At 37.9% G+C, this 23,666-nt stretch overlaps 1 protein-coding gene across 5 annotated transcripts in view; it reads right to left on the reverse strand.

Moving 5' to 3' along the window:
• Positions 1–23,666, reverse strand: part of triob (trio Rho guanine nucleotide exchange factor b) — a 107,473-nt gene that overhangs the window by 56,203 nt on the left and 27,604 nt on the right. For 4 of the 5 annotated variants that reach the window (XR_013284305.1, XR_013284304.1, XM_077527041.1 and 1 more), the window contains exons 3-9: positions 14,371–14,445; positions 12,580–12,694; positions 11,632–11,824; positions 9,391–9,495; positions 8,818–9,288; positions 6,398–6,520; positions 1,326–1,517 (exon numbers count right to left, since the gene is read on the reverse strand). Coding sequence is in view for 3 of the 5 variants with exons in the window: in XM_077527041.1 (XP_077383167.1) it covers positions 1,326–1,517; positions 6,398–6,520; positions 8,818–9,288; positions 9,391–9,495; positions 11,632–11,824; positions 12,580–12,694; positions 14,371–14,445 (1,274 nt within the window). In the remaining 2 variants the exon portion in view is untranslated. Of the gene's footprint in view, positions 1–1,325; positions 1,518–6,397; positions 6,521–8,817; positions 9,289–9,390; positions 9,496–11,631; positions 11,825–12,017; positions 12,159–12,579; positions 12,695–14,370; positions 14,446–23,666 lie in introns of those variants that run through there. The other variant, XM_077527042.1, reaches the window with a different exon arrangement.

The raw sequence follows: 23,666 nt of genomic DNA on the forward strand, positions 1-23,666 counted from the left end.
GATATAATGAGAAGTTGTTGTCTCGCGTTGTACGGACATTGTCTGATTCCTGTATTCCGCCAGGTACAGTCGCAGCAGTCTCAATAAGTAAAATTCTAGTTGGCTTATAACTCCTTATTACTTACCTCTTCAATATTCTTCTCAGCACCGAGTTAATGGCAAATAGTAAGTACATGTTCTTTGCTCGTATTGTGGGTCAGTTAGCCGCATTAGCCCACTAGCACAAGTCCACAGCCGTTCGCGGTCATCTATTTGCATACTGTAGACTAGAGCTACCGAATATTGTGGAAAACATTATTATTAGTATTTTGGTTCATCATATTATATCTTCCATGAGAAATATTAGTTCAAGTCAAGTCAGTACAAACAGCAAACATTTTTTTTTAAATTGCTCGCTCGACTAGGGAGAAAAAAAAATGTTATAAGGGTGAATTTGGGAGGGCATATTATATCCAGGTATGTGTCATTCGTAGGAAATTACAGTAAGCCAGAAAAATAGTAAAAAATTGCAAAGTATTATTGTTGTTGTTTGGGGTAATTCACTTAAAAATGGGTGGGATTGGATAATTTTGCTATGATCATCAAGTCCAGTCAGTCCAGTCCAAAATTACAAAACAATAAGTTCTTAGAGTGAAGATACTTGCTAAAATGTCCTGTAATTTCTCCACATCCATCCATCCATTTTCTTGACCGCTTATTCCTCTCAAGGGTCGCGGGAGGGTGCTGGAGCCTATCTCAGCTGGCTTTGGGCAGTAGGCGGGGTACACCCTGGACCGGTTGCCAGCCAATCGCAGGGCACACAGAGACGAACAAACATCTCCACACATATCATTTGTCCAAATACAGTTTAACTGTGATCAATCCAATCAAATGTCACCAATAAAATCACATACTGTTAACTGAAGTGTAACTACAAATAAAAAGATAAAATAAATACAATAAAAGTAATAGAAAAGAAATAAAAGTAAAGCCCTGTTCAACACAAATAGACAGTGGGGTAGAGGCAGGAATTCTGTATGTATTTGTTGTTCTTTTATTCATTTATTTACTGATGTAAGATGTATTTACTTGTTAAAAAAAAACAAAAAAACAAACCTGTAATCGCACTTCAAAATGTTTGCTTTGTTCTTGTTTACTGCAAAACTGATGTTTATGTACAGCACTTTGTATACAGCAACGCCTTTTCTTAAAGCGCTTTATAAATAAAGTTGAGTTGAGTTGAGTTGAGTTGAATATAAAGCTATGATAGATAAGGCTTTACTTCTTGTATTTTCACATTTCATTTGCAAGCCTTCAAACACTCATCAATGTAAATTTCCTTCTACCTGGTCAGCTTTCTGGTGGAAGCTGGCAGACATCTCCAGTAGGGTGCTGCGTTCGTCCAGTGCTGCAGCGAAGGCCTTCCACTCTTGCTCCAACTGGCCTGAAATCTGCTGGATCTGTTGGGAGGCGTAGTGGCCTGATTCCAGGAGCCGGTTCCCTACTGACATAATCCGATTGATGTTCACATACACATTCTGTGAGACAGAAAATACCAAACAAAGCAAAGCTTTAGTTAGATAACTTTCATTTTTCAATTTGATCTTAATAGCACTTTTGTAGTCATCTTTTTAATGGTATTTTTTATTTGGATTCAATGACCTGTCATGATGGAGAACAGATGGCACAACATAGAGTGGATACTGCTGTTTGATTAAAACTCTCTGAACAATCAAGGCCATGTAAGTAAAATACAAACAGCAGCTGCTATCGGCACATACTGAGTCCTGTCATGTTTGTTTATCTGGTCCAGTTAACCATGCCTACCAGCTAAAGTACGGATGTCCTTCTGCTAAACAGTGCACATTTGGGAGTACTGTTCCTCCTTTTAAGGTAAAATTTTAGCAATTTCCAGATAAAATGTCAAAATTTTCAAGCATCGTACGGTTGTGAATTTTTAAATATTTGACTTGATTGCATTGAAAAATACAACACTGTGTTATGGTGTAAATAAGAAGGAAAACCATTTTATGCATATCTAAAATGTTTTATGATACTCTTGAATCATCAAACATTTGTAATTGCAAGCATTTTCAGGAATGTCACGCACCCACAAACAAACCTGCAAACCCTGACGTCTGTGGCATTTATTTTGCAGGCCGCAATTATAATCTCACAGCGCAAGCAATACAACAGGGACTAAAAGTCAATACTTCTCCACGCGTGTTCGCACACAGAACTTTTGTGGACATTCTTAAGTAATTCACATGGGAGACATACCCCCATGTGGGTAATAAGAAAAAAAACGATTTGGCCCTCAAACGTCTTTTCTTTCTTTTCTTTTTTTTTTTTCTTTTTTTATAAGAGCTGGGCTTCAAGCTGTTGTGTGTAGATAGGCACAGATCAGCGAACACTAATTAACACACTGGTAACAGACTGTTATTCGATTCAATTACTGCTCCCGGCGCCTATTAGGCTTCTTACTTTTCTTGTCTTGATCACAATGGGAAGGGAAGATTAACTAAATATTAACTCATTCACTGCCAGTCATTATAGAAATTTTTTACATTTCCAATACTCACGTGATATTACATTCAATAATTATATATAAACCGAATCTACCAAATAACAGAATAGACCCCCTACTTTTTGTCCCGTCCCGTTCTTTTATAATAGACAGCAGAAAAATGTAGGTTTGCCAAAATACAGCCATTTCTCCCATGGACTCTGAAACTGTGTTTATTTCCTATAAAATGGGGCAATGATGTCATCTACCGGTGGTTGGGCATCAGTAAAGTTGTTTCCAAGTTTGATATTTACAGTGGAGCATGCTCAGATTCGCCCCCATTTAGCACCGCTCTAAAAAATACAATTGACAAGTATACTTGTCAAAGGCAGTGAATGAGCAGTCCCAAAAGAAAGACAGGGTGATTTCTGCATCCTTCCATCAAAACTATAAAGTCATTCGGGATCAGTGATGTGCTCCGTTCTTAACCGTAAGGCTTTGGAACAGATTTTCCGATATTAGGAAAAAATTCAATGTTATGCATCACAAATTTACAGCCAAATCTTGCTTGTAGGTATCAACAATGCTGCACTCAGCTTGATGTTGCGAAGCAGCGGTGCGCATAAAGCTTAAGCTCATATGAGCACTCGAGGAGTCCAACAGTACTCAAACACACAGCAGTTGGTAAAGAACACAAAAGAACAGCAGTGCATAGAGGAACTTTAATCCTATTATACAATTTTACAAATCAAACATTCCAGGAGAAGCGATCTTATGAATGGTGGCTTGAAGGTATTATCCTGCAGGAAATTCGGGATTCTCAGTGAGGAAAACACAAGGACGGGCAACAAGCACATACGCATACAGACATATAAAGAGAAGAAGAGGGGCATAGAGTTACCAAATTGCAACCAATGCACCTGAAGCCCTTTTGAACCATCTGCAAGGCATTATGAATGAGATTAAATAACAGAAGCTAAGGAACTAGAAAGCAGCCAGCGGTAAAGGCTTAATCCGAAACTGATGGGTCGAGAGAAGGGTGGGTTTGGGAAGAGGGGAGCCGGTATTCCCAATTTAAACCTGATGAGGGCTGGGGTCAAGTCAAAGCGGGAAACACAGGAAGACAATGAGGCACTCAGAAAAAATAATCATAAACCCATGCAAAAACAAAAATACTTGCTTTTTAACTGAACTGCAGACATGGGTCAAAACATTCAAGTAAATGATCATTAGTTTATTGAACGTAATGAAGGGAACTCATGATGAAATTAGAAATAGAGCTATCCAAAAGGAGATTTTTTATTTATTTTTTTTAAGAGAAAACTGATCCTTTTCACAAACTGTAAAGAATATTTACTACACAGGTGTCAAACTCAAGGTCTGGGGGGCAAATTCGGACCGCACCTCATTTTATGTGGCTTGCTAAGGCAAACCAAAATGATCAATATTGCATATTGTCTGCACATTGACATATTGCAAGCATTACTAATTGCCCCATTAAATGAACTGAAAAACATTTTGATCACACTATTTTTTTTTTTTGTCATATGTTTTCCAAACTAGTTATCCATTCATTTGTTGTGTATATCTGATGAGGCATGACTAAAATCATGTCCACCATATTTGTGGAGTTTTTTTGCTTGAGAATTAAGTTTGTGTTTATACATAGGAAACAACATGAACAGGCACAGTGACCTGCTGCTGATGAATAGTCCAATAATAATAAAGTAACACACCTCTTAACTACTTTCATTTTTTTGGTACATTTTCATGAGACATCTGGTCACATCTATTTCAGTTATAGTGTCAAAGTCTTCTTCGATACCATTAAAAATTTGATTCCTTAACCGTTTATGTTGCAAGGAGAGTTTTGTTTGTCCACGGTACGTCTAAAAGTGTGCCAAAGGCAAGTGTTTATAATTGGTTTTAGTTTAACTGCAAAGTATTTGCTGCATAGCTCATAATGGCTGAACACATCTTTAATCTTTATAGTCCCAAAGAAGCAAAATATCATTAAGTAATAGGCCAGTATGCAGGTTTCTTCTTAGGCGTAGCTAATATACAACAATAACAAACTGATTTAGATGACACGCCATTAGTGTGCCATAAAAGGCACTTGCAAAGTGATAACTGGAAAACATCAGTGATTTTATTGTTGTTTAGCTTTAGTTGTAGCATTGAAAAAAAAAAAAAAAAACAAAAAAAAAAAAAAACTATCACGCTTGCTCACGCATTGTTCTTTCACCCACTTGTTTCCATTCAGTCACGGAGGCAACAGGAAAGGGAAACGGGGCTTCCTGTGGAAGAATGGGTGGTCACTGAACGAGACTGTGTGTGTTTTGTTCTTATATGAACACATTTATACTGCAGTCCCATCTGTCTTTTGTACTACTGTTGTCTCAGGAGCGATTGGTTCATTCTGACCCATAGTGTTGACACGACTAACTTTGGGCAGTTTTGCTGGAGAGGACTCAAACTGATATTGCTCACTGGCATTGATTGGTACCTAATGCCAGTCATAGTTGAGCAGGAGGATTTATGCTATGTTGCTTGCCCCTGGGCCATTAGCAACAGCCTCAAATCACAAATTTAGGTTTACCAGCACATTTTGATGTGATTCAATACAAGACTGGTTTCAAAAGTACTATATTTCAAAAGTACTATAAACGCACCGTTATAGACAAGTCGCATTCAACAGGAAAGTGAGTTACACCACAATTAATTAAATTTGCTCCCAAAAACGTATAAATACGTTCCATTTTAAATGTTTTAAGTGTCCCAAAGACGTATTTATATGTTTTTTGTTGTTGTTTTGTTTTTTTAATGCAAGAGCATACAGAAGGCTTTGATACAGCCTCTCAACTGCAGTGATTGGATGAAAATGGTAATAATTACAAAAACGGCCAGCAGGTGGCAGCAGACACTTACAAGCGATCAACCAGGGCCATGTTGAAAACAAGCTGTTTTCCCACAATTGTAAACAGATTTGTGAATAAAGATGAAACCTAGCTATATTCTAATGCTAATTTCTGCAAAATGGAAACAGATAGAAATATGCTTTTTTTTTCCTGATGAAAGAAGAGACTCTAATCTTTCTTTTTGGTAGGTTCCATGTTTTTATAGCAAAAGAACACAATATGCAGTGGGTCTTGCAAAATCAGTCAAACTCCAGGCGGGAGCGAAGGGGGTTGCTTCAGTGAAAATGACTGGCAGTGAATGAGTTAAAAGCGTGGATGCTAGCGTTATGATTTGAGAAAGCCGTTCTTGAATGGAATTAGATATCATCAATGAATCAAACATTAACTAGTGCAGTGGTACCTAATGTTGTGGCTCATGACACAGATTACAGCTTGGTTTAATTATATCTGTCAGAGAAAGGCTCCATATGTTAGGAACACAAATGAGATTGTACAAAATACACGGTCAAAGATCAATTTTACACTTTGTGCTTTCACTGAGGAAATCCATTAGGCTCAGAAATTGTTTGATGTGAACAAGCAGAGCAGAACCGTGTTGGACCACAGGGTCAATACAGTATAATGTCCTCAAGTTAGGAAAGAGGAGCTTTGCAGGCTCCAGCAAGGGGGGCAGCAGAGAGCAGCGCAAAGCTTTGGAAGGGGCGGGGTGGCAATATGGGTCAATTATGGGGACAGAGCTGTGATAAGATGTGACAGAGCGAGGCTGAGTGGCAAACAGCTGAATAATAGGACAGACACAGTGGCAAGTCACAGCCAAAGAGAGGGGAAGGGTTCGGGAGAAAGGCTGAGAAGAGGAGGGTGTATGTGTGTGTGTGTGAGCGCAGAGTGTTACTGGTTACTGTGAATGACAGTAATGATGATAGCTGGCGATTGCAGCTCCTCGGTGTGTGCGTGTGCATGTGTGCACATTTGCACAACACAGGCAGCGTCTTACCATGCAGTTCATTGCAAAGTGGTTGTGCTGGGTCTGTAGTTCGACAGCATGCTGGTGGTTTCCCCCAATTTCTGTGTAGCTGGTGAGGAAAAGCCCCTTGTTGTGCATGATCCAGTCAAACATCTACGCACACAAAAAAAGGAGGGTACAAGAGCCAATTAGGTGACACAGTAGACCAAAGGTGTCCTGTTTTAAGAAGTAGCTAAACTAGATGCTTCATGGCAGATTTTGGGTAACTACAATCACTGACACCAGAAACATAATATACAAAAATTGACACATAGTACAATTGCTCATTTAATGAGATATGAGACAAGCGCCAGGGTGGACGCATTATTTTTTTTACAGTCAAATTCAAGCACACTTCAGGGACTTTCAGTTAACAGCTTTTGAAGTTTAAGTAAATATTTGTACATATGTATGCATACTCAAAAATATTATTTGACATAAGAACATTAGAGATGGTTTCGTAATACCAGATGAATAAAAACACAAGTTGTGGAGTATTCGCAGATGTATGCATGTTTATATTTTATTTTTCATCAAATTGAAAAACCATCAAACCATTTACACAAAACAAACTGGTATTGTTCTTATAACATTTTAAATATTATAAAGCATGTTAACCCCAAAATGCTGGTACTTTCCAAATCCTATATGCACCGTGTCCACCATCACCATCGGTATCAGTGGCTTGCTCCGTGCTGACATGCTTGGTGTATGGAAATGTGGGTTAAATTACAGACCTGAGACGGTTCACAGCAGGCCTCTGCTATTGCCCGCAGCTCTGCGCAGCGCTTATAGCTACATTTATCAGCTCTGCGCATGCCACTCAACTCTCACGGAATACTGATGAAAAACATGCGATCACACACATTTTCCACTGTTTTTTACACACTATTACTCATACCCAGGGCCGGAGTGGGCTTCATTTTCAGCCCTGGATTTTCATGGCTCAGAACAGCCCATGTTTTAATGGTGATGTATAATTTTGCCCATATTAGTGTCTTAATCTAAGATAGCTTATCATTCCATCTAACATCTATTTTCATATTTGATCACAAATCAAAAACTGAATGTGCTTACAAGATCACAATCAATGTTTGAAAAAGTCTTACAACAAACAGTTATAAAGGACAAAAAGGGACCAATGGGAAAGAGTGCAAAACATAAGACACTTTACAGGGTTTCTGCAGGTATCAACAAAGCTAATTTAATACTTTTTAATGTCATTCTAAAGCAAATTAAAACAAAAAGCAAATTTTTTTGGCACTAGGTGGCATTAGCATTTCATGTCGGACATTGGTTACATGAACAGTATATTTTCTTTTTCAAATTAAGAGCAAATTAAATGAAACATGACGGACCTCAGTGCCCATATGGGCCCCTTTGAGAGCTGTTGCCACCTAGCTTGATGCTAACTGCTAACCGGCAGACTATCAATGGTGTTTTCATTTAATTACTGCTTCTAGAGATTGTATTTAAAGCTTTTTAATGACATTTAAGGCCTTAATTTTCAAAATGTCTATCAAACCATGGAAAACCATGCTTTATACACGATATTTCCTGTTATAGTGCTCTTAATTTGAAAGCAATTCAAACTACTTCCAGTTCACTACTAAGCAGACTGACACTTACTTCAGGATCACCACACAGCGACAGGTACTTAAAGAACGTCACATAAAATATTTATAATAAAATATTAAAAATATACCACCGAACAAAGTCAATATAGTGCACACAACCCCACTATGTTTGTGCAAATTATGTTAAATAAACCTCTCAAGTAACATTATACATGTAATTAGTCAATGGCCAAGACACTTAAATGAAAAAATAAATTACTTTGTGGCCTTTTGTACCAGAGTTTTACGTCATCAGCATTTCGACATTCCCATCATGTTTTGTCGCAGTTATAATTAACATTTGTGACTGTGCTATTTTGTACAGACAGGGTGTAATATAGCTCCAGTGGTGTTGTTTCTAGTTGTCTATTAAATGGCTGTAAGAATTGGCTTCATGGGTCAGACTAGCAGCCCCTAGCAGCCCATAAACCAGCCTGGTCCACCGGGAATTTTCCCGGAGCTCCAAAATGGCCACTCCGGGTCTGTTCATACCCACATTGTTCTCAGTTTCTAATCAAAAACAATATTGTATTTTCTCTACTGCCTGAAAGGGCCACTATCAGGGAACCAATACATTTCCACTAATCTTACTATTTAGCCAGCATGTGTATCAAAATTGTTCTGCTGACTTAAATGCATGAAGATGGTGTCATGTTTTTAAAAATCCTGTATTAGACATTAGAATATCTCCACCTACACCACAGGATGGTTTGACGGTAATTTCACTTAAATTACGTCTGATACAAACAATAAAGATATATCATCCCATGCAAAAGTAGAAAAAATCATTCTGACCTTTTCCGCATCCTGTTCGAAAAGACGCAGCTGGAAACACTGGTCCAGTTTCAGCTTCCTCATGTGCCACAACTGCTGCAGGTTCTGGCGTGTCCCGTGAAGCTTATCCAATAAACTCGTCACTTTAGTCCCGAGGTTGTGAGCATCTGCATGCGTGTAGAAGCCATGGTGGTGATCATTGGATTCTCCACTGGCACCGCCAATTCGGTTCCCAAACACGCTTTCCACACCAGTCCCGCTTGCCGCAGTTTGGGACTGCAGTCTTTGCAGCAGCCTGCGTCCCTGCGTGTCCAACTCCTCCACTGAGGCTTTAGTGGCCCTTTTCTTCAGTGCCGCATGCTCCTCCATGAGCCGCCGAGCTCCCTCCAGGTCCCGCGGGAGATCTCGCTGAGACAGAGTTTCCTGCAGCTCCTCCAGGCGTGCCAAAGCTCGTGCTGCATCGCTGGCAAAGGTCTCAAATGAGAGCCGCACCTATGGAAACATTCAAGAATTTTCAAAATGGAAATAAATATACGTTGAGTGCGTTTAAGTGTTAACCAAATGCTGATTTTCAGTTCGAGAAAGCAACCAAACCTCAATCCAATCATCATGGTTGTACTCTAAGCTGCCATCGAAGTCTGCTGTCAGCTGCGACGGGTCCACAATTTTGGATAAACCTTCCAGAGAAACCATTACTGTCTGTTGGTGTCAAAAAGCAGACAAAAACAGAATGAAGTTCAAAAGGACAGCAACCATCATCTACGTCACATTTCAAAAAACCCAAACCATTATTTTGTCAACATGTTTCCCACAGTTAAACTTAACTACCACAAAGAATGTCAAGATTTGTGTGGATTTTCACATCTACTGTTTGGACAGGTGTGAAAACATTCCAATCACTTCATGTAACGAACATTGTTATCGTTCATTAGACAGAGGGATACGGAGGAACTGAGGGAATGAGAATTCATAACATTCTGAGAATTAATAACCTACTGTTGATAACTGATGACAATTCACAACAAATGCACCGTTTTGTTTTATGTATGTGTTAACTTTAAATGAAAAATTGCACCTGATAACTTTTATTTCAATATTTACTGTTTCTTGTAAAAGACTCGAAGCAAGACCTTCTGATTGTTGCAAAGAACATTTGTATATAAGCCATTTAGCTACTTACAAACAATGTGGCACACATTTTTATACAGTAATTAGATTTTACACCGATCTGATCGACTTGATTGAGATCAGACAATAATTTGCATTTTAGGCATAATTGCTGATCGGCTGTAATTCTTAATTTGCCCAATTGGCTACGCAAAATAAGACATGGGGACTAGTCCCTATCCCCTGCAAATGGCAGCGGTCAATAGTAGAGCAAAAGATATATTGCTCCATCTTTTGATCAAAAGTTTTTTTCTGTGATCGCTGATCTGCCGAAACATCCTGATCATGTAAAGCCGAACGGTAATGTGAGGCATTTCTCTACAATAAAAGCCAGAAGTATGGACGGACAAGTACTGATAGAAGCTATTTTAAGATTCTTCTATTTGTTTTCAAATCTCTAAATGGTCTTGCCCCACCTTATCTCGCTGAGCTCTTGCACCCCTACACACCTGCCCGGTGCCTCGGGTCAGCAGACCAGACACAATTGGAGGTACTGAAGGCTAAGCGGAGGCTTAGAGGAGATCGAGCTTTTGCTGTTGCCGGTCCCTCCCTTTGGAACAAACTTCCACTAAATTTTAGGCAGTCCCCCTCGTTATCCTCTTTTAAAAGATGTCTTAAAACACATCTGTATTGTTTGGCTTTTGGAGCACCATTAGACTTGTTCCTGGTGTTTTGTGGTGTCTATGAGTTTGATGTTTAGTCTACTTATTTATGTATTTATTTACCTCTTTATTCACTACATCTTATTTATTTACTGATGTAAAATGTACTTTTTACTTGTAAAACAACAAAAAAAACCTTGTATTCGGACTTCAAAATGTTTGCTTTGTTCTTGTTTACTGCAAAACTGATATTTATGTTTATGTACAGCACTTTGTATACAGCAATGCCTGTTCTTGAAGCGCTTTATAAATAAAGTTGAGTTGATTTGAGTTGAGAAGCTATTGGCATCAGCGATACCAACCTTATCTAAAGTATCAGTACTTGCAACCGTGGCCTCTTGTGGCCTTTTTACGACCAGGAACTATAAATTACATATTAAAAGAATAGAAAATTGCCATTAATTTCATGTAATTTGAAGGAAAATGCTATATTGGGATCTATAGGTCTTCTTTAAAATAAGCTGTCATTGCTTTGTGGGAGAAAATTTTATGTATAAAAAGTACTAGTGGTATCCGTACTTGCTACCGGTGACTACTTGAGTACTCGTACTGGTATTGGTCTGGAAAAAAAAAAAACATCCATAGCCAGAGGGTAGTACGAGTAATACGAGACCTAAATAATGAGGAGGCTAATACTACTTGTTGTATGCCAACTCGAAATTGCAAGTTTCAAACAACAAGTTGCTTTTCTCCAAGTTCAACTCAGCGCTGGGGTGAAATGCATCATGGTGTCCCATATATCCAGTTTCCATAGTAACTGGGTCAGGACTAAATATACCAGCCTCACATGACCACATGGGACAGCACAGTGCCACTGTCACTGAGCAGCAATGCAATTAGCACTAACAAAATAGGACTGATAGCTATATGAAACTACATTTCCAAAAAGAAAAACTTCAAAGTGGATAATAATATAATGTATGTGTATAAATGACTAAATCCAGGCCAGCCAAGTAAAGCAGCTGTGCGTCTACTGAGCAGTCAAACAGACATATCCACCCCCTACCTCAAACTCAAACTTGGAGCTGCCAAAGTTGGTCCTCTGCTTCTGCCAGAAGTTATCTGGCTTGATGATGAGGGCGACGTGGATGCAGGAAGGGAACGACTCCTGCAGGATTTTCAGCAAAGGCTTGATGCTGTCCCATTTGGAGCCACGCATGTCCACGATGACTGTGAAGCCATGTCTGACCACCTCCTCACTGCAGAGATCACACAATAAGAAATGATGTGACACCGTCATAAAACCATTTCGGATTAACCATGTCACATTGTAGTACATCAATAAGCAAATCAAAAGGTAAAGCTCTATTATTAAAGATATCACAATAGAAATAAAAGATCCCAAAGCATCTAGTTGCAACAGTTGAGCATTCCGTTTCCACCACTGCTTACCATGAGTTCCACTGCCCTTTAAGTCCATAAAAGGTAATTTCTCGGTGTGAAAAGGTTTAAATCAGAATCTGTCCAGTTAGGATAGCATAACAGACGCGGGGCCTCCTGCTGTAACTCGCTCTGACCTCACTATGAAAACAGATCCACAGCCGCCAAAGGGCTCGATAGAAAAAAAGAGGGGAGGGATAGAGGGAGGGAGAGAGAGAGAGAGAGAGAGAGACCGACAGAGAGCAAGGGGAAAAAAAAAACATAAATCGAAACCCACCGACTAAGACAATGAGTAAAATGGGAAACAATACAAAATGAAGCGGGATTCACTTTGAGTACATTAATCATATGAAAGAACACCACCCTTTGTAAACTCCAGTTACAGAAAACGGGCAGCAAAACAATCTTAAATCACGTCAACTCAAGGAAAGTCCGTTTTTGTCACTGTGAACGCAACCAACCACTTTTGTTAGTTTTCAACATAGATCAACCGAGGACCACAAAATAAGTTGAATGTTTGTTTGATGGTGCATGTGCACTGTATGTGGGCACACATGTTTTGTGTAATTCTTGCCTGGGGATCGTGGCCAGGTATGCTACGAGCCTACGCAGGTCTTCCGCTCGTATTCTGTCATGGTTGCTCCGTGCTGGGAAAGTGAGAACAGGACCTCCTCGTCTGTCTCTGCCTCCTGCACGAGAGATTCAATGCCAGGTCTGATATACATTCTGGATGCGTTACTACATTTCCTTGATCATCTGTGGGGAACATTAATCTATTAATCAGGTAATTACTTAAATTTTAACGCAGTGGGAGATGTTCTGAGCTCCTGTTTTGATGCCTGCGTGAGCAGAATACTTTTTCCTGGAGGAGTTGTGCCCCAGCCAAGGTCTAGCTCAAGTTCCCATAGGTGATGTCATGTATTTTTTCTTTACACCAAACTATTTTAGGCTCACTCACCAGCACCTCTGCTGGCTGCACCAAAGAAGTGTCACAAGACTTGCTTTAAGACACAATCAACAATGAAACTCACACTTTTCATGATTAATTAATTACAAAATAACCTAACATTATGTAAAGAACAGGATAATGAGGAAAATAAATGTACACTGCTAGTGTGATGGGGAGCATAAGACCAGGTCAACACATTTTATTTATTTATTTATTTATTTATTTATTTATTTATTTATTTATTTTTTTTGCCGCATAAAACATAAAGTGTAATTGCACATCCACTACAGTAGGTGGCAGTGGTATTCTCATGTATTTATATTATTTATTTCAGCTAATTTATGCACTTTAAATGTTTCCTGACAGATTTAAAAAATACAAAAAAAGCATGCAAAGTTTTTCCGCTGATCTTTCTTTTTTCTTTTGTTTTCCATCCATCCATCCATTTTCTTGACCGCTTATTCCTCACAAGGGTCGCGGGGCGCTGGAGCCTATCTCAGCTGGCTATGGGCAGTAGGCGGTGTACACCCTAGACTGGTTGCCAGCCAATCGCAGTCTTTTTTTTTTTTTTTTTAATATTAATAAGGATACAATGTAAGACAATGAATGATGTACTTATAACAATTATAAAACTGGTCTACAGCTAAAAACAAATATAAATAAATATTTACAAGATCAGTTTTTTTCGCACTGAAGACAGTGGTACCATTCATTTTGCCCCATATGCTCTTATTTTTTGGCCGTTACTAGGTAACATACTGGCCCGGCCATGTAGCTTAAAGGCAACACTGTGCGTTACAAAATTTTAAGCTAGCTTCCAAGAATAACACCTGAACTGCCAAGAGATTCACAGAACATACCGTATCTATTCGGAGATTTCACCTCACTTTGCTGCAAGGGTCTATGCTGTTTTTTGTTTTTGTTTTGTTTTTTTAACCACTTTTCTCCGCAGCCAGTGGCTTTGAAACAGGGGAACGTTTATCAGGAGCTTGGTAAGTTTATCCTCTACTGCTTGTAGGCTCAACAAGGCTCTGTGTACAATCTGTTATATACATCATAGACATTCTGAGGTTTAGACAGCCATTCTTCATTTAAATTGCATCTACTGGTATGTGAACATTGTTTCAGCTTTGTTTTGCCAAAATGACAAAGGTATATTATTATTATTATTATTATTATTATACATACATATATATCAGAAGCCACACCCCTGGGTGTCAAGGTAACAAACACACTCGATATTGGTCTGACAGGATGGGGAGAGGGCTTATGAGTGGCTCATTTGCACAAGATAGTCACTTCTGGAGCACAGCGACATTATAAGAAGTGATACAAACTAAATTACAGCACAATTATGCTCTTAAGCAGCACAGTTTTGTTGTTATATGATGTGATATTCTGATATAAGTGTCTGACCTGAGAGAAAGGCCACCTTCTCCTTGAGGATGGGAAGCACATCAATGGCCTTCATGTCTTCATTGCGATGAAAGCCTACAACAAACAGCACAAGCGAAGAGGTCAGGAAGACAAGAACAACGAGAAATGAGAGCACCTGCGCAACATTGACACGTTACATTAATATGACGTTTTCATTTAAGCCAACATGATGTAGCCAGTTTAGAATGAGGTCGTTGCAGTTCAGGTTAATTTGTCATTCTAGGCTTGCGTAAAGTTCCCTCTTTGGCTGAGGAGGCAAAGTAGATATTTCACTCACACTCACGCAGTTATATCACTGCAGATCTATGTGGACATCTGCAACATATTGTATTTATTTTATATTAACAATTATTTTATTTTAGTCTTGCTTACAAATAGGCCATTTTTGTTAATATTGACTCCCCACTGATTAAATTTCTTGTTCTTTAGGGATTTTTAGGTCCATTTTGGGTGATTATCCTGTGGGACACCCATGATGTGCAACTGAGGCAAGCCTTATGACACCGGGCTGCTCATTTTGTTCCCAAATTCCCAGATAGCCTTGAGACTTCATTGTACACTTTACAAAAGCAAAACATCCTGTGTCAGATACAGTGAAGCAGCCCCATAAAAACAAGGTACAGTATTCTTTTCTTTGTATGCATGGCACAGGGGCAATTTTGGATATCCTTCCAAAAAAGCCGGCATGACAACTTTTTGAGTCTTAAAGGATGAGTATGCAGTTGAAAAAAATAACACTTTTTGTCATATATGTTAAAACTGTTCTTATGTCATTTGTCATCATTGTGCTGTTCGTTTTCTTGGGTTAATTATTGAACTTCGGTTAGCAACAGAAGTTAAAAAGAAGGAATTAGACAATAAATCACTTACAATGGTGGATTACTTTTTTTGGTATCAAATGTTTGGTGTTGTTTTAGTCTCATGGTGTCAAATTGTGAGCAGCATGATGACTATAGGTCTTAAATATCAACTCGAATTGAATTGAAATGTCCTGGTCAATGTATGGATCAAACACCTGTTGTGAATTTTGCCACTGAGCTCTTTGGTAGAGAAAAAGTCCATCCATCCATCCATCCATCCATCCATCCATCTATTTTCTTGACCGCTTATGCCTCACAAGGGTCGCGGGGGCCCGCTGGAGCCTATCTCAGCTGGCTTTGGGCAGTAGGCGGGGGACACCCTGGACTGGTTGCCAGCCAATCGCAGGGCACACAAAGACGAACAACCATCCACACTCACAAGCACACCTAGAGACAATTTAGAGCACCCAATTAACCTGCCATGCATGTCTCTGGAATGTGAGAGGAGACTGGAGTAAGTTAAAAGTAACAGTGTATTTTAGGGTCAAACTGAAATTTTATCTTTTTGTGAGTATATATGTGGTCCTGCGATTGGCTGGCAACTAGTCCAAGGTGTACCCCGCCCTACTGCCCAAAGCCAGCTGAGATAGGCTCCAGCACCCCCCGCGACCCTTGTGAGGAATAACCGGTCAAGAAAATGGATGGATGGATATATATGGTACATATTTACAGAACAAAAGTCACAAGTCACATCGGCTCTATATTTTCAGGCGCAAAAGCGCAGTTAAGATCTGGGCTGTTTTTTTTTGTTTTTGTTTTTTTTAATTGTGCCTTTGCATCTCTTAGGTAACATTAACATAGCTTGCCAGAAAAGAGACTCATCCCGCACTGCGCTTCCTATGAGGTTTGTCTTGCCATGTCTGACACTGACATGGGTTGGTTGACATTACTCACCTATGCTTTATCGCTGCAGCATGCTCAAATGTATTCTTTTTTTTATTTTTATTTTGTATATATAGTAAGACCAAAAGTATAGAAAGAGAAGTTTGTGAGCAGCAAATACTGGGGCGAAATCAAACATTATGAAATAAAAGCATATATTTTAGTTTAAAAAAAAAAAAAAAAGCGGGATCATTCTTCACTAGTTTCTAGCCTCTTCCAGGACTGTCTGGACTTCTTCAACATTACAGATGCAAGCCCAACATTTACTGTGAACTCTCATTTTCATGCTTTCAAAAGTCACCTTTGATGTGCGAACATCTGATATTCCAGAGGCTGGAAGTATTCAAATATAACAAACTTCATATGAGAAAGCACAAAAGAGTCGAGGCACTCCATTGCTCGAGAAATTTTATGGCCAAACTTCATATTCCCCATACATAAAATCAAGGTATGTGTTGAGAGAACTAGAGACAGTATTAATTTATATGACATCAATTCATTCTTTATCATGGCCAGAATGGACTTTTGGGACGCCATATTGGTTAGTCATGCAAGGCTAGGAACAAATAACAAATACATTGCTGAGTTTAAATTCAGGGGTCACAGCCTTTGCTGGACCCATCTTATGTGGTCCAAACGATGAAGCACTTGGATTTACCTCCAAAAGCTGCAATAAAGACGCCTTAGGGAGGTTTCACCAGCAGCCCAGCAAAACGGCATACATGCGACAAATGTAACCGATAACCTCAACTTTCAATTGTAGGATTATGGTAGACAAATATAGCTCACGCTGTCATTCACGAAATGCCATCATCATCCATAATTGCACATACTAACACAAAGGTAACAATACAATCACAGCAGCAATCATCCCTCTTCACTTCAGATAAACTCATTTACAAGACTGCCAAGCATGAATCAAACATTTTCAATCACAGACTGCTTGTGCATAGCACGCTCATAATGAGAGCAATCCATTTTACAGACAGTCAAGAGCCTCGCTAATATTACCTGCAATTTCAAGTCTTGGTCACTGTGGGCTCTTTTCTAATTTTTAATTTGTTGTAGAAGATGGATGGAGAGACAGGCAGAAAAGCAGAGAGGAACGCAAAAGATTGTGACACAAATTCATTATCTAGATGATCAGCTGAGCACGACAGGTAGTAAATCATGTCAGTTATTATATTTAACAGAAACTAAGAATAATAATGAAATAAAACAAAAACGACAGATTTTATTTTTTTTTTTAAACATGATGAACTAAATCAACATTTTACGATTATAAAACTAACAATAATTAGAGTGAAAATGTCCTTCGATTTCATCTTTGTCCATTAATTTCAAACATGAGCTATTATTGTAAGGCCTTACAGAAGAAAGAAGGTTGAACAGTCGTTTGGGAATTGTAGATTTCCTTATTACACAATACTTAATGACTTTTTTTTTTTTATTTGAACTGCACAAATACTGAACAAAGCATTTTTGAAAAATAAAAATGAATAAACCTGCTCTAAAAACTAATTAAAACATAAGTGAATTTAAAAATACTACAGTCAAAACTATTATAATAAACTATTCTAACCCTGCATGGTAGCAATGCAGGAGTGCTGGATAGCTCTCAATTGGAACATACACATTCATGCAGGCAGATACAGAACATTATAGGATTGCATAATTGCAGGCAAGTGAAAATCCATAAATCTGCATTATAACAATACAAAAAATAAAATTAAAACATACTATATAACCCTGGTAAGTTGTAACCTTAAAGTGTTCCATTTACGAATGCTTCAACGAGCAGTACTTTTGGTTCAGCTTCATGAGATACTAATTTTAAGTACTCTTATGCTGGGAAAACAACAATAGTGGTACAATACAGTATAGTACGTTTCAAACGGTGATGTGACTTTTTTTTATTTTATTTTATAAACACTTCAAACGTGTCCATTGAATTACTTTTGCTAACTTGAATTACACTGCAGTGCTTCTACAGTTTCCCTTTTTGATATAAAAACTATTAATACCACGGGAACATACTACAATTTCTGTTATCACATGCTGGAGGAACAAGGCTAAGAACTAAGAAGTGGAACAAAACGACTGGTCTCCCGTCACAGCTAACAGGACCTTCATCCATAGTATCATTCCTCATTCAAATGACTTTGTACGCTATTTTTAAATCACCGAGTTCTAAGTGATTTGAAATAGATCATTCAAAGGTCAGCCAACGCTTGGTTTTTAGATGCGATGTTCGAGGCAACCCAAAACCACTGAATACAGAGGGGGAGACAAAATTGAAGCTTACAAGTTGAGGTCACAGAATGAGCGTGGGACTGAACAAGTTCATGGTTCGCTTTAAAATTAGGTCTCAGTAGGATGTCTTCGTTTTGTTTGAAGTCAAACGCTGCGATGTGAAAACAGTTCACATGCAATGGAAGCATGCGAGGAAATTCCATCAGATTGGCTTTCTTCTTTGGAACTTCACTATGCAGTTTGTCTAGAGGCTAAACGCTGAGCTTCACATTGATCCGTGACCTATGTAAACATCCATTTTACTTTTTTTTAAGTTGGACCAGGCAGACACACTGGGCTGTTTTGCTATTTTTATTGTTTCAGTTGACTTTTCTACTAACATTTCTTCACACTACAGACTGAAGACATCCTTGAAACCAAAATTATGATGTATACAATTTCTTTCAATGAGATGAAACTGGAATAAATGTACTAACTTTGGACTGTAATGGGAAACATTTATGAACCCAGACCTCTAATTATGTAGTGTAGTACATGTAAGTAACAAAAATGTCTCCACTTTTACAAGTATTCCATTTTTAACTGAATGAAACCCAATTAAGCATCTATGTCATCTTTTGGAATCAGCCAGTCTCTCCAACATTTTTTGCGCCACATTTTATCTAAAGTAATATTTTAACGTACCGACATATAAACAACCAAATTCCGCTTTGCAGAAATATGCATCTTATTTTATGGCAATGTACATATTCTGCCTTGATTTCAATCAATAATATGCAGTAGTTGTCTGAAACATACTTTTAAGACCTCCATCATATTTCAAAGTTCGAGGGTCTTTGATGGTTATCTGTACCCTCTTAAAGCAGATATATGTTTTTGTGCATGAGCTGATTCAAGCTCATTTTCAATCAACAGTCATGAGTAATGTCTGAAACGTCAAAAATCCCTCTGTTCATCATTTGCTGCTTTCATAAATTGGTTTTGAATTCAGCTACTTGAACAGTGACAAAATGTTGTCATTTTCCCTGAATAAGATGTCTTTTTTGTCATCGTTTTTGGTAGCTAATGGGCTTTCTAATTTATGTAATGTGTCACATAATTGAGAGAAGGGGTTTGAGATATATGCACCTGATTAGCAAAATAATAATTAGTGATAGAAAGATATGTTTGTTTGTTTGTTTTTTTTGTTTTTTAAATGTCGATACCAAGACCAATTATTAGTAGTCAAGGAGACCGATAACCAATATTTCAAGCCGATATTCATTTGGAGTAAAAGAGAAAATATTAGTTACAACTTTTTTACATTTTTCTTTTAATTTTAAACATATAAAGAATTGACAGCTTTGTTTAAAAACAACAAGAAATGCAGGGAGTTTCCAGGGTTATCAGCTTGTATTAAGCTAAATTAAAAACTAAACAAGTAAATAGTTCCGTAAAGTTTTCTACTGTAAATACATTTTTCAAACTTTCAACATAATTTCTTAATTTATTTATTTTTATCTTTTGAAAATAAAAATTGTAGGGAGCTCCCAGTGTCAGCATCATTTTTTTTTTTAAGTAGAAATTTAAATAAATCCATAAATGAAAAGTTCCCTGTATCTCACTGATCGACAAATGCATGCGAATGGAGCTAATTTGGTGTTTTTGTTAGGGTTCGTAAAGGGTTTCAAAAGATCTTTGCAGACAGTGAAAAATTGTCTGAATATGTTCGTAATGTCTTTGCGACAAGTTAAAACTGTGAACATCTTACAAATCCTGATGAAAACCCTAAATTTGCTACGTTCGCAAGCATTCACCGCTTAGTGAAATACATACCAACTTTATTGGCTTTCAGATTTGTGAAAAGGCGGATATTTGTCAAAATGTAAAATATCGGCACCGATAATCGGCCTGGCCGATAATCGGTCTATCCCTAATAAGAATTATTTCAGACTGATGATCAATGAAATATTTTTTATTCAGTCTCTCTGTGTGGCTCAGTAACAAGAGTCTCATTGACTGGTACTGGTCCGCGGCCCGTTTGTTGGGAACTGCTGCTCTAGCCCACAAGCTAGATTCGACGTGATGCATCTGTTCAACATACCACATGATGCCCGTCATCGGTGTCATAACAATGTGACCTCAAGCTCATTGCAAATTACGAGCCAAACCGCATGTGTGTTTAGCACAACCACACATCATTTATGATTGTGTGGGATCATCAAAAGGAAGTAGAATACATCATTATTAGTCACAATGTGCAGTCACATTTGTACTCAGCACAACTGGGTCACAGTAAGGTCAAAAGGCCAAAAATAAGGCCTTAGTCCCCACTCATCTAGTACATCTTACCATCTCCTAGTTGCTGTTATCAATAACCCCCCACAAACAAACACATACAAAGGGAAAAGTTTTGAATTTCCATACTACTACAGATGAGTGACTTTGTTCCAAGCACAGACTCATCTACAGCTATTCTAGTCTCACATAAGTGATTTCTTTGTAGTCACAGCTGCATGAAACTGATGGAAATTGTCACACATTGAGACTGATGAATTTCAGATGGCTCCTTTATACATCATTTCTGGGTCTGAAGCCCAGTATTTGAACCATTACCGTAGGGTGTTGTGAAATATAAGAATTAGAAGGTATTTGTCATATTGCACTGGTTGTGCTCACTTTGGTCAGATATGGTGGGAAAGAAACATTGTGTAATGGCAATAATGAACAAATCATAATTTTCACACTTGGATTGGAACTATATTGCCTGTGTTGTTACTTGAATGGGGAGTTCAGTATGTATGACATACTGTAGGTACCCTATAGTGGGGAGTGGGCATGCATCGTGTGGATGCAAGTGAATTAGTGTATGTACGTGTATGTATGTATATGTACGCTACAGTATATGAACAGTTAGTTTGCCAGCTAATCAGCATCAATATCAAATGTTCAGCAATATGGTCAATGAAGCCAATCTCAGCAGTATATCAACACCTCTATTAGTTTGTTGTCGGCTTCTCTATCACTCTATCACGCACTGCGACAAAGAGACCCAGAAGGAACAATCCCCAGTTAGCTAGCTACATTTGCTATAGCACACAAAAAAAAGTCTGTGTTGCATTCATAGCTAATCCAGACCATGGGAAACCTACATAATCCGCCACCCACCCACAATGGTTGCTATAAAATTGTGATCTTTACTTATGAAAGGTGAATTTTACTTACCCACCAGCAGCAGTTTTCTCAACTTTGTTTACGTGCTACTTTTTTTTTTTCATGACTAGCAGCCAAATTGTGTGCAAGAGATTCGCTACTTTGATTAGACTACTTGAAAACAGAAATGGGACTTCTGTTATTGTTTTACTCAGGTGTTTTGCGGCTTTATAATTTATCTTTACAAAAGGTGTTTATTATCATGATCATTTTCACAAATAAGTGCATGTATTCAATAAGTTTCTTGTTTCATGTGTAATTTAATTTAACTGTGAGCTAAATTCCAGTGTCTCTCAAACTATGTGCAGTATATTTATGTACACATATTTACTGTTATTTATTTACAGTTGAACACATGCCATAATGTTGTCTCAAATAAACCACCCTTCTGTAATAGAGGCTAAGTGTAGTTGTGTGACCTTCAGCCGTAGCTGGCAGGAGGCCTGAAGACTGTGGTAAGCTCAATTTTCATTTGGTTTCTCAAATTGTTGTTACAGTGTGACTTACTGTAAAAATAACACTTTACCTACCACAACCCCTCGACCTGGATATAAATCCAAAACATAGAAACAAGGCTAGATTAATATGTCACAATACATGGGAAAAGTAGGGAATTTTGTTGTGATGCAGGGAATCTGACATTTTTGTTGGGACAAAGTATTCTGATACAAACTTTGATGGTAGTAATTGGTCAAGTGTAACTTTACATATTTATATATCTAAAAAAAAAAAGACTAATGTAACCATTAACCCATTGGAACATCTAATTGTTTATTTTTCTATAAAAATATCACTGTTACTTTTTTTTTTTTAAATCATACGACATCACTAGACTATCGAGTAAACTCATTGAACATTGTAGCCTGTCGAGCATCTTTACACTCTTCAAAAGAAGAAATACATAATTATAGGTCTTGTTTACAGGTGAGTTTGCATCTTAAAAGCAGCTTCAAGAGAAAAGCAGATTGGAGGCTTTCATTGAAGGACTAACTATTTTACAGAGCCAATTGTGAGGACAGTGGAGTGGATAATTCGAGCAGTTTATTTGCTGCGTTGTTTTCTAGTAGCCTCTACGCAACGCGTGTGGGTTCATGATGCTGCTACAGCTGTTACTCTGTTCATTTCACACCTTGGTGAGCCTGATTAACAACCTTTCCTCTGAGTAGAATTAACAAATATCCAAGTTATTCCCATTGGCTTAATTCTCATCATTCACGACACATTGTGCCGCTCTCTGTCCCTCCCCTCCACGGTTAATGTTCCCCTTGACCTCACTATTGGCAACCCTCTGCATCACTTACTAGTACTTAATGCTTCCCATTTAAGAAACCTTGAGTCCAGGGTCGACAGTAGCTGAACAAGCAAGAGCTACTGAGGTACAAAAAATAAAATAAAACATATGTGAAAGGCTTGTCATGATGACCTTTCCTTAATTTTATATAGAACAGGAAAATGGAATCTTAAGTTTCCTGAACATATAAGGTTTGATGTTTATTAAAAATTATTCAAGGTTGGTAGGGGTAAAATAGTTCCAGTTAAAACAATGTAGTTTGTAATAATAGGAAAACTATAATATTGAAGTAATGTAACTTAATTACATGTATTACTTTTAGTTTATTAGATTATTCCAATACCAAATACAGTATGCTAATCTATATGTGTGCAATTAAGACATGTACAGTAGCCTATTTTTGTCCAAATAATAGACTTCACTGTGTTGCCAGGTAAATGTAATGGCGTTGAACACACACCCACACAGTACACACCCCGATTTATTTTTTAGTTGCTGTTTTTTAACCAATTAGATTTGACATTGTACTGTAATCAAGTTTTTTCTTTTCAATCGTCATTATGTAACACCAATACATGTATTCTATATTCCACAAGCCTGACATTATAACACACTACTCATCTTTTAGGCAGACAATTTAATTTTAATTTATTTGTATTTATTATTTTTATTTTAATATTATATTATTTATTTTAGATGATTGTATTATGATTTTTGCAATGTAACAAATGATATTTTGTTTCTCTTTCTGTAATTCTGTAACTTGGAATTGTCTTGTACATGAAATGTGCTCTAAA

The sequence above is a fragment of the Festucalex cinctus genome, chromosome 7 (genome assembly GCF_051991245.1).
Source record: "Festucalex cinctus isolate MCC-2025b chromosome 7, RoL_Fcin_1.0, whole genome shotgun sequence".
Lineage (NCBI taxonomy): Eukaryota > Metazoa > Chordata > Actinopteri > Syngnathiformes > Syngnathidae > Festucalex > Festucalex cinctus.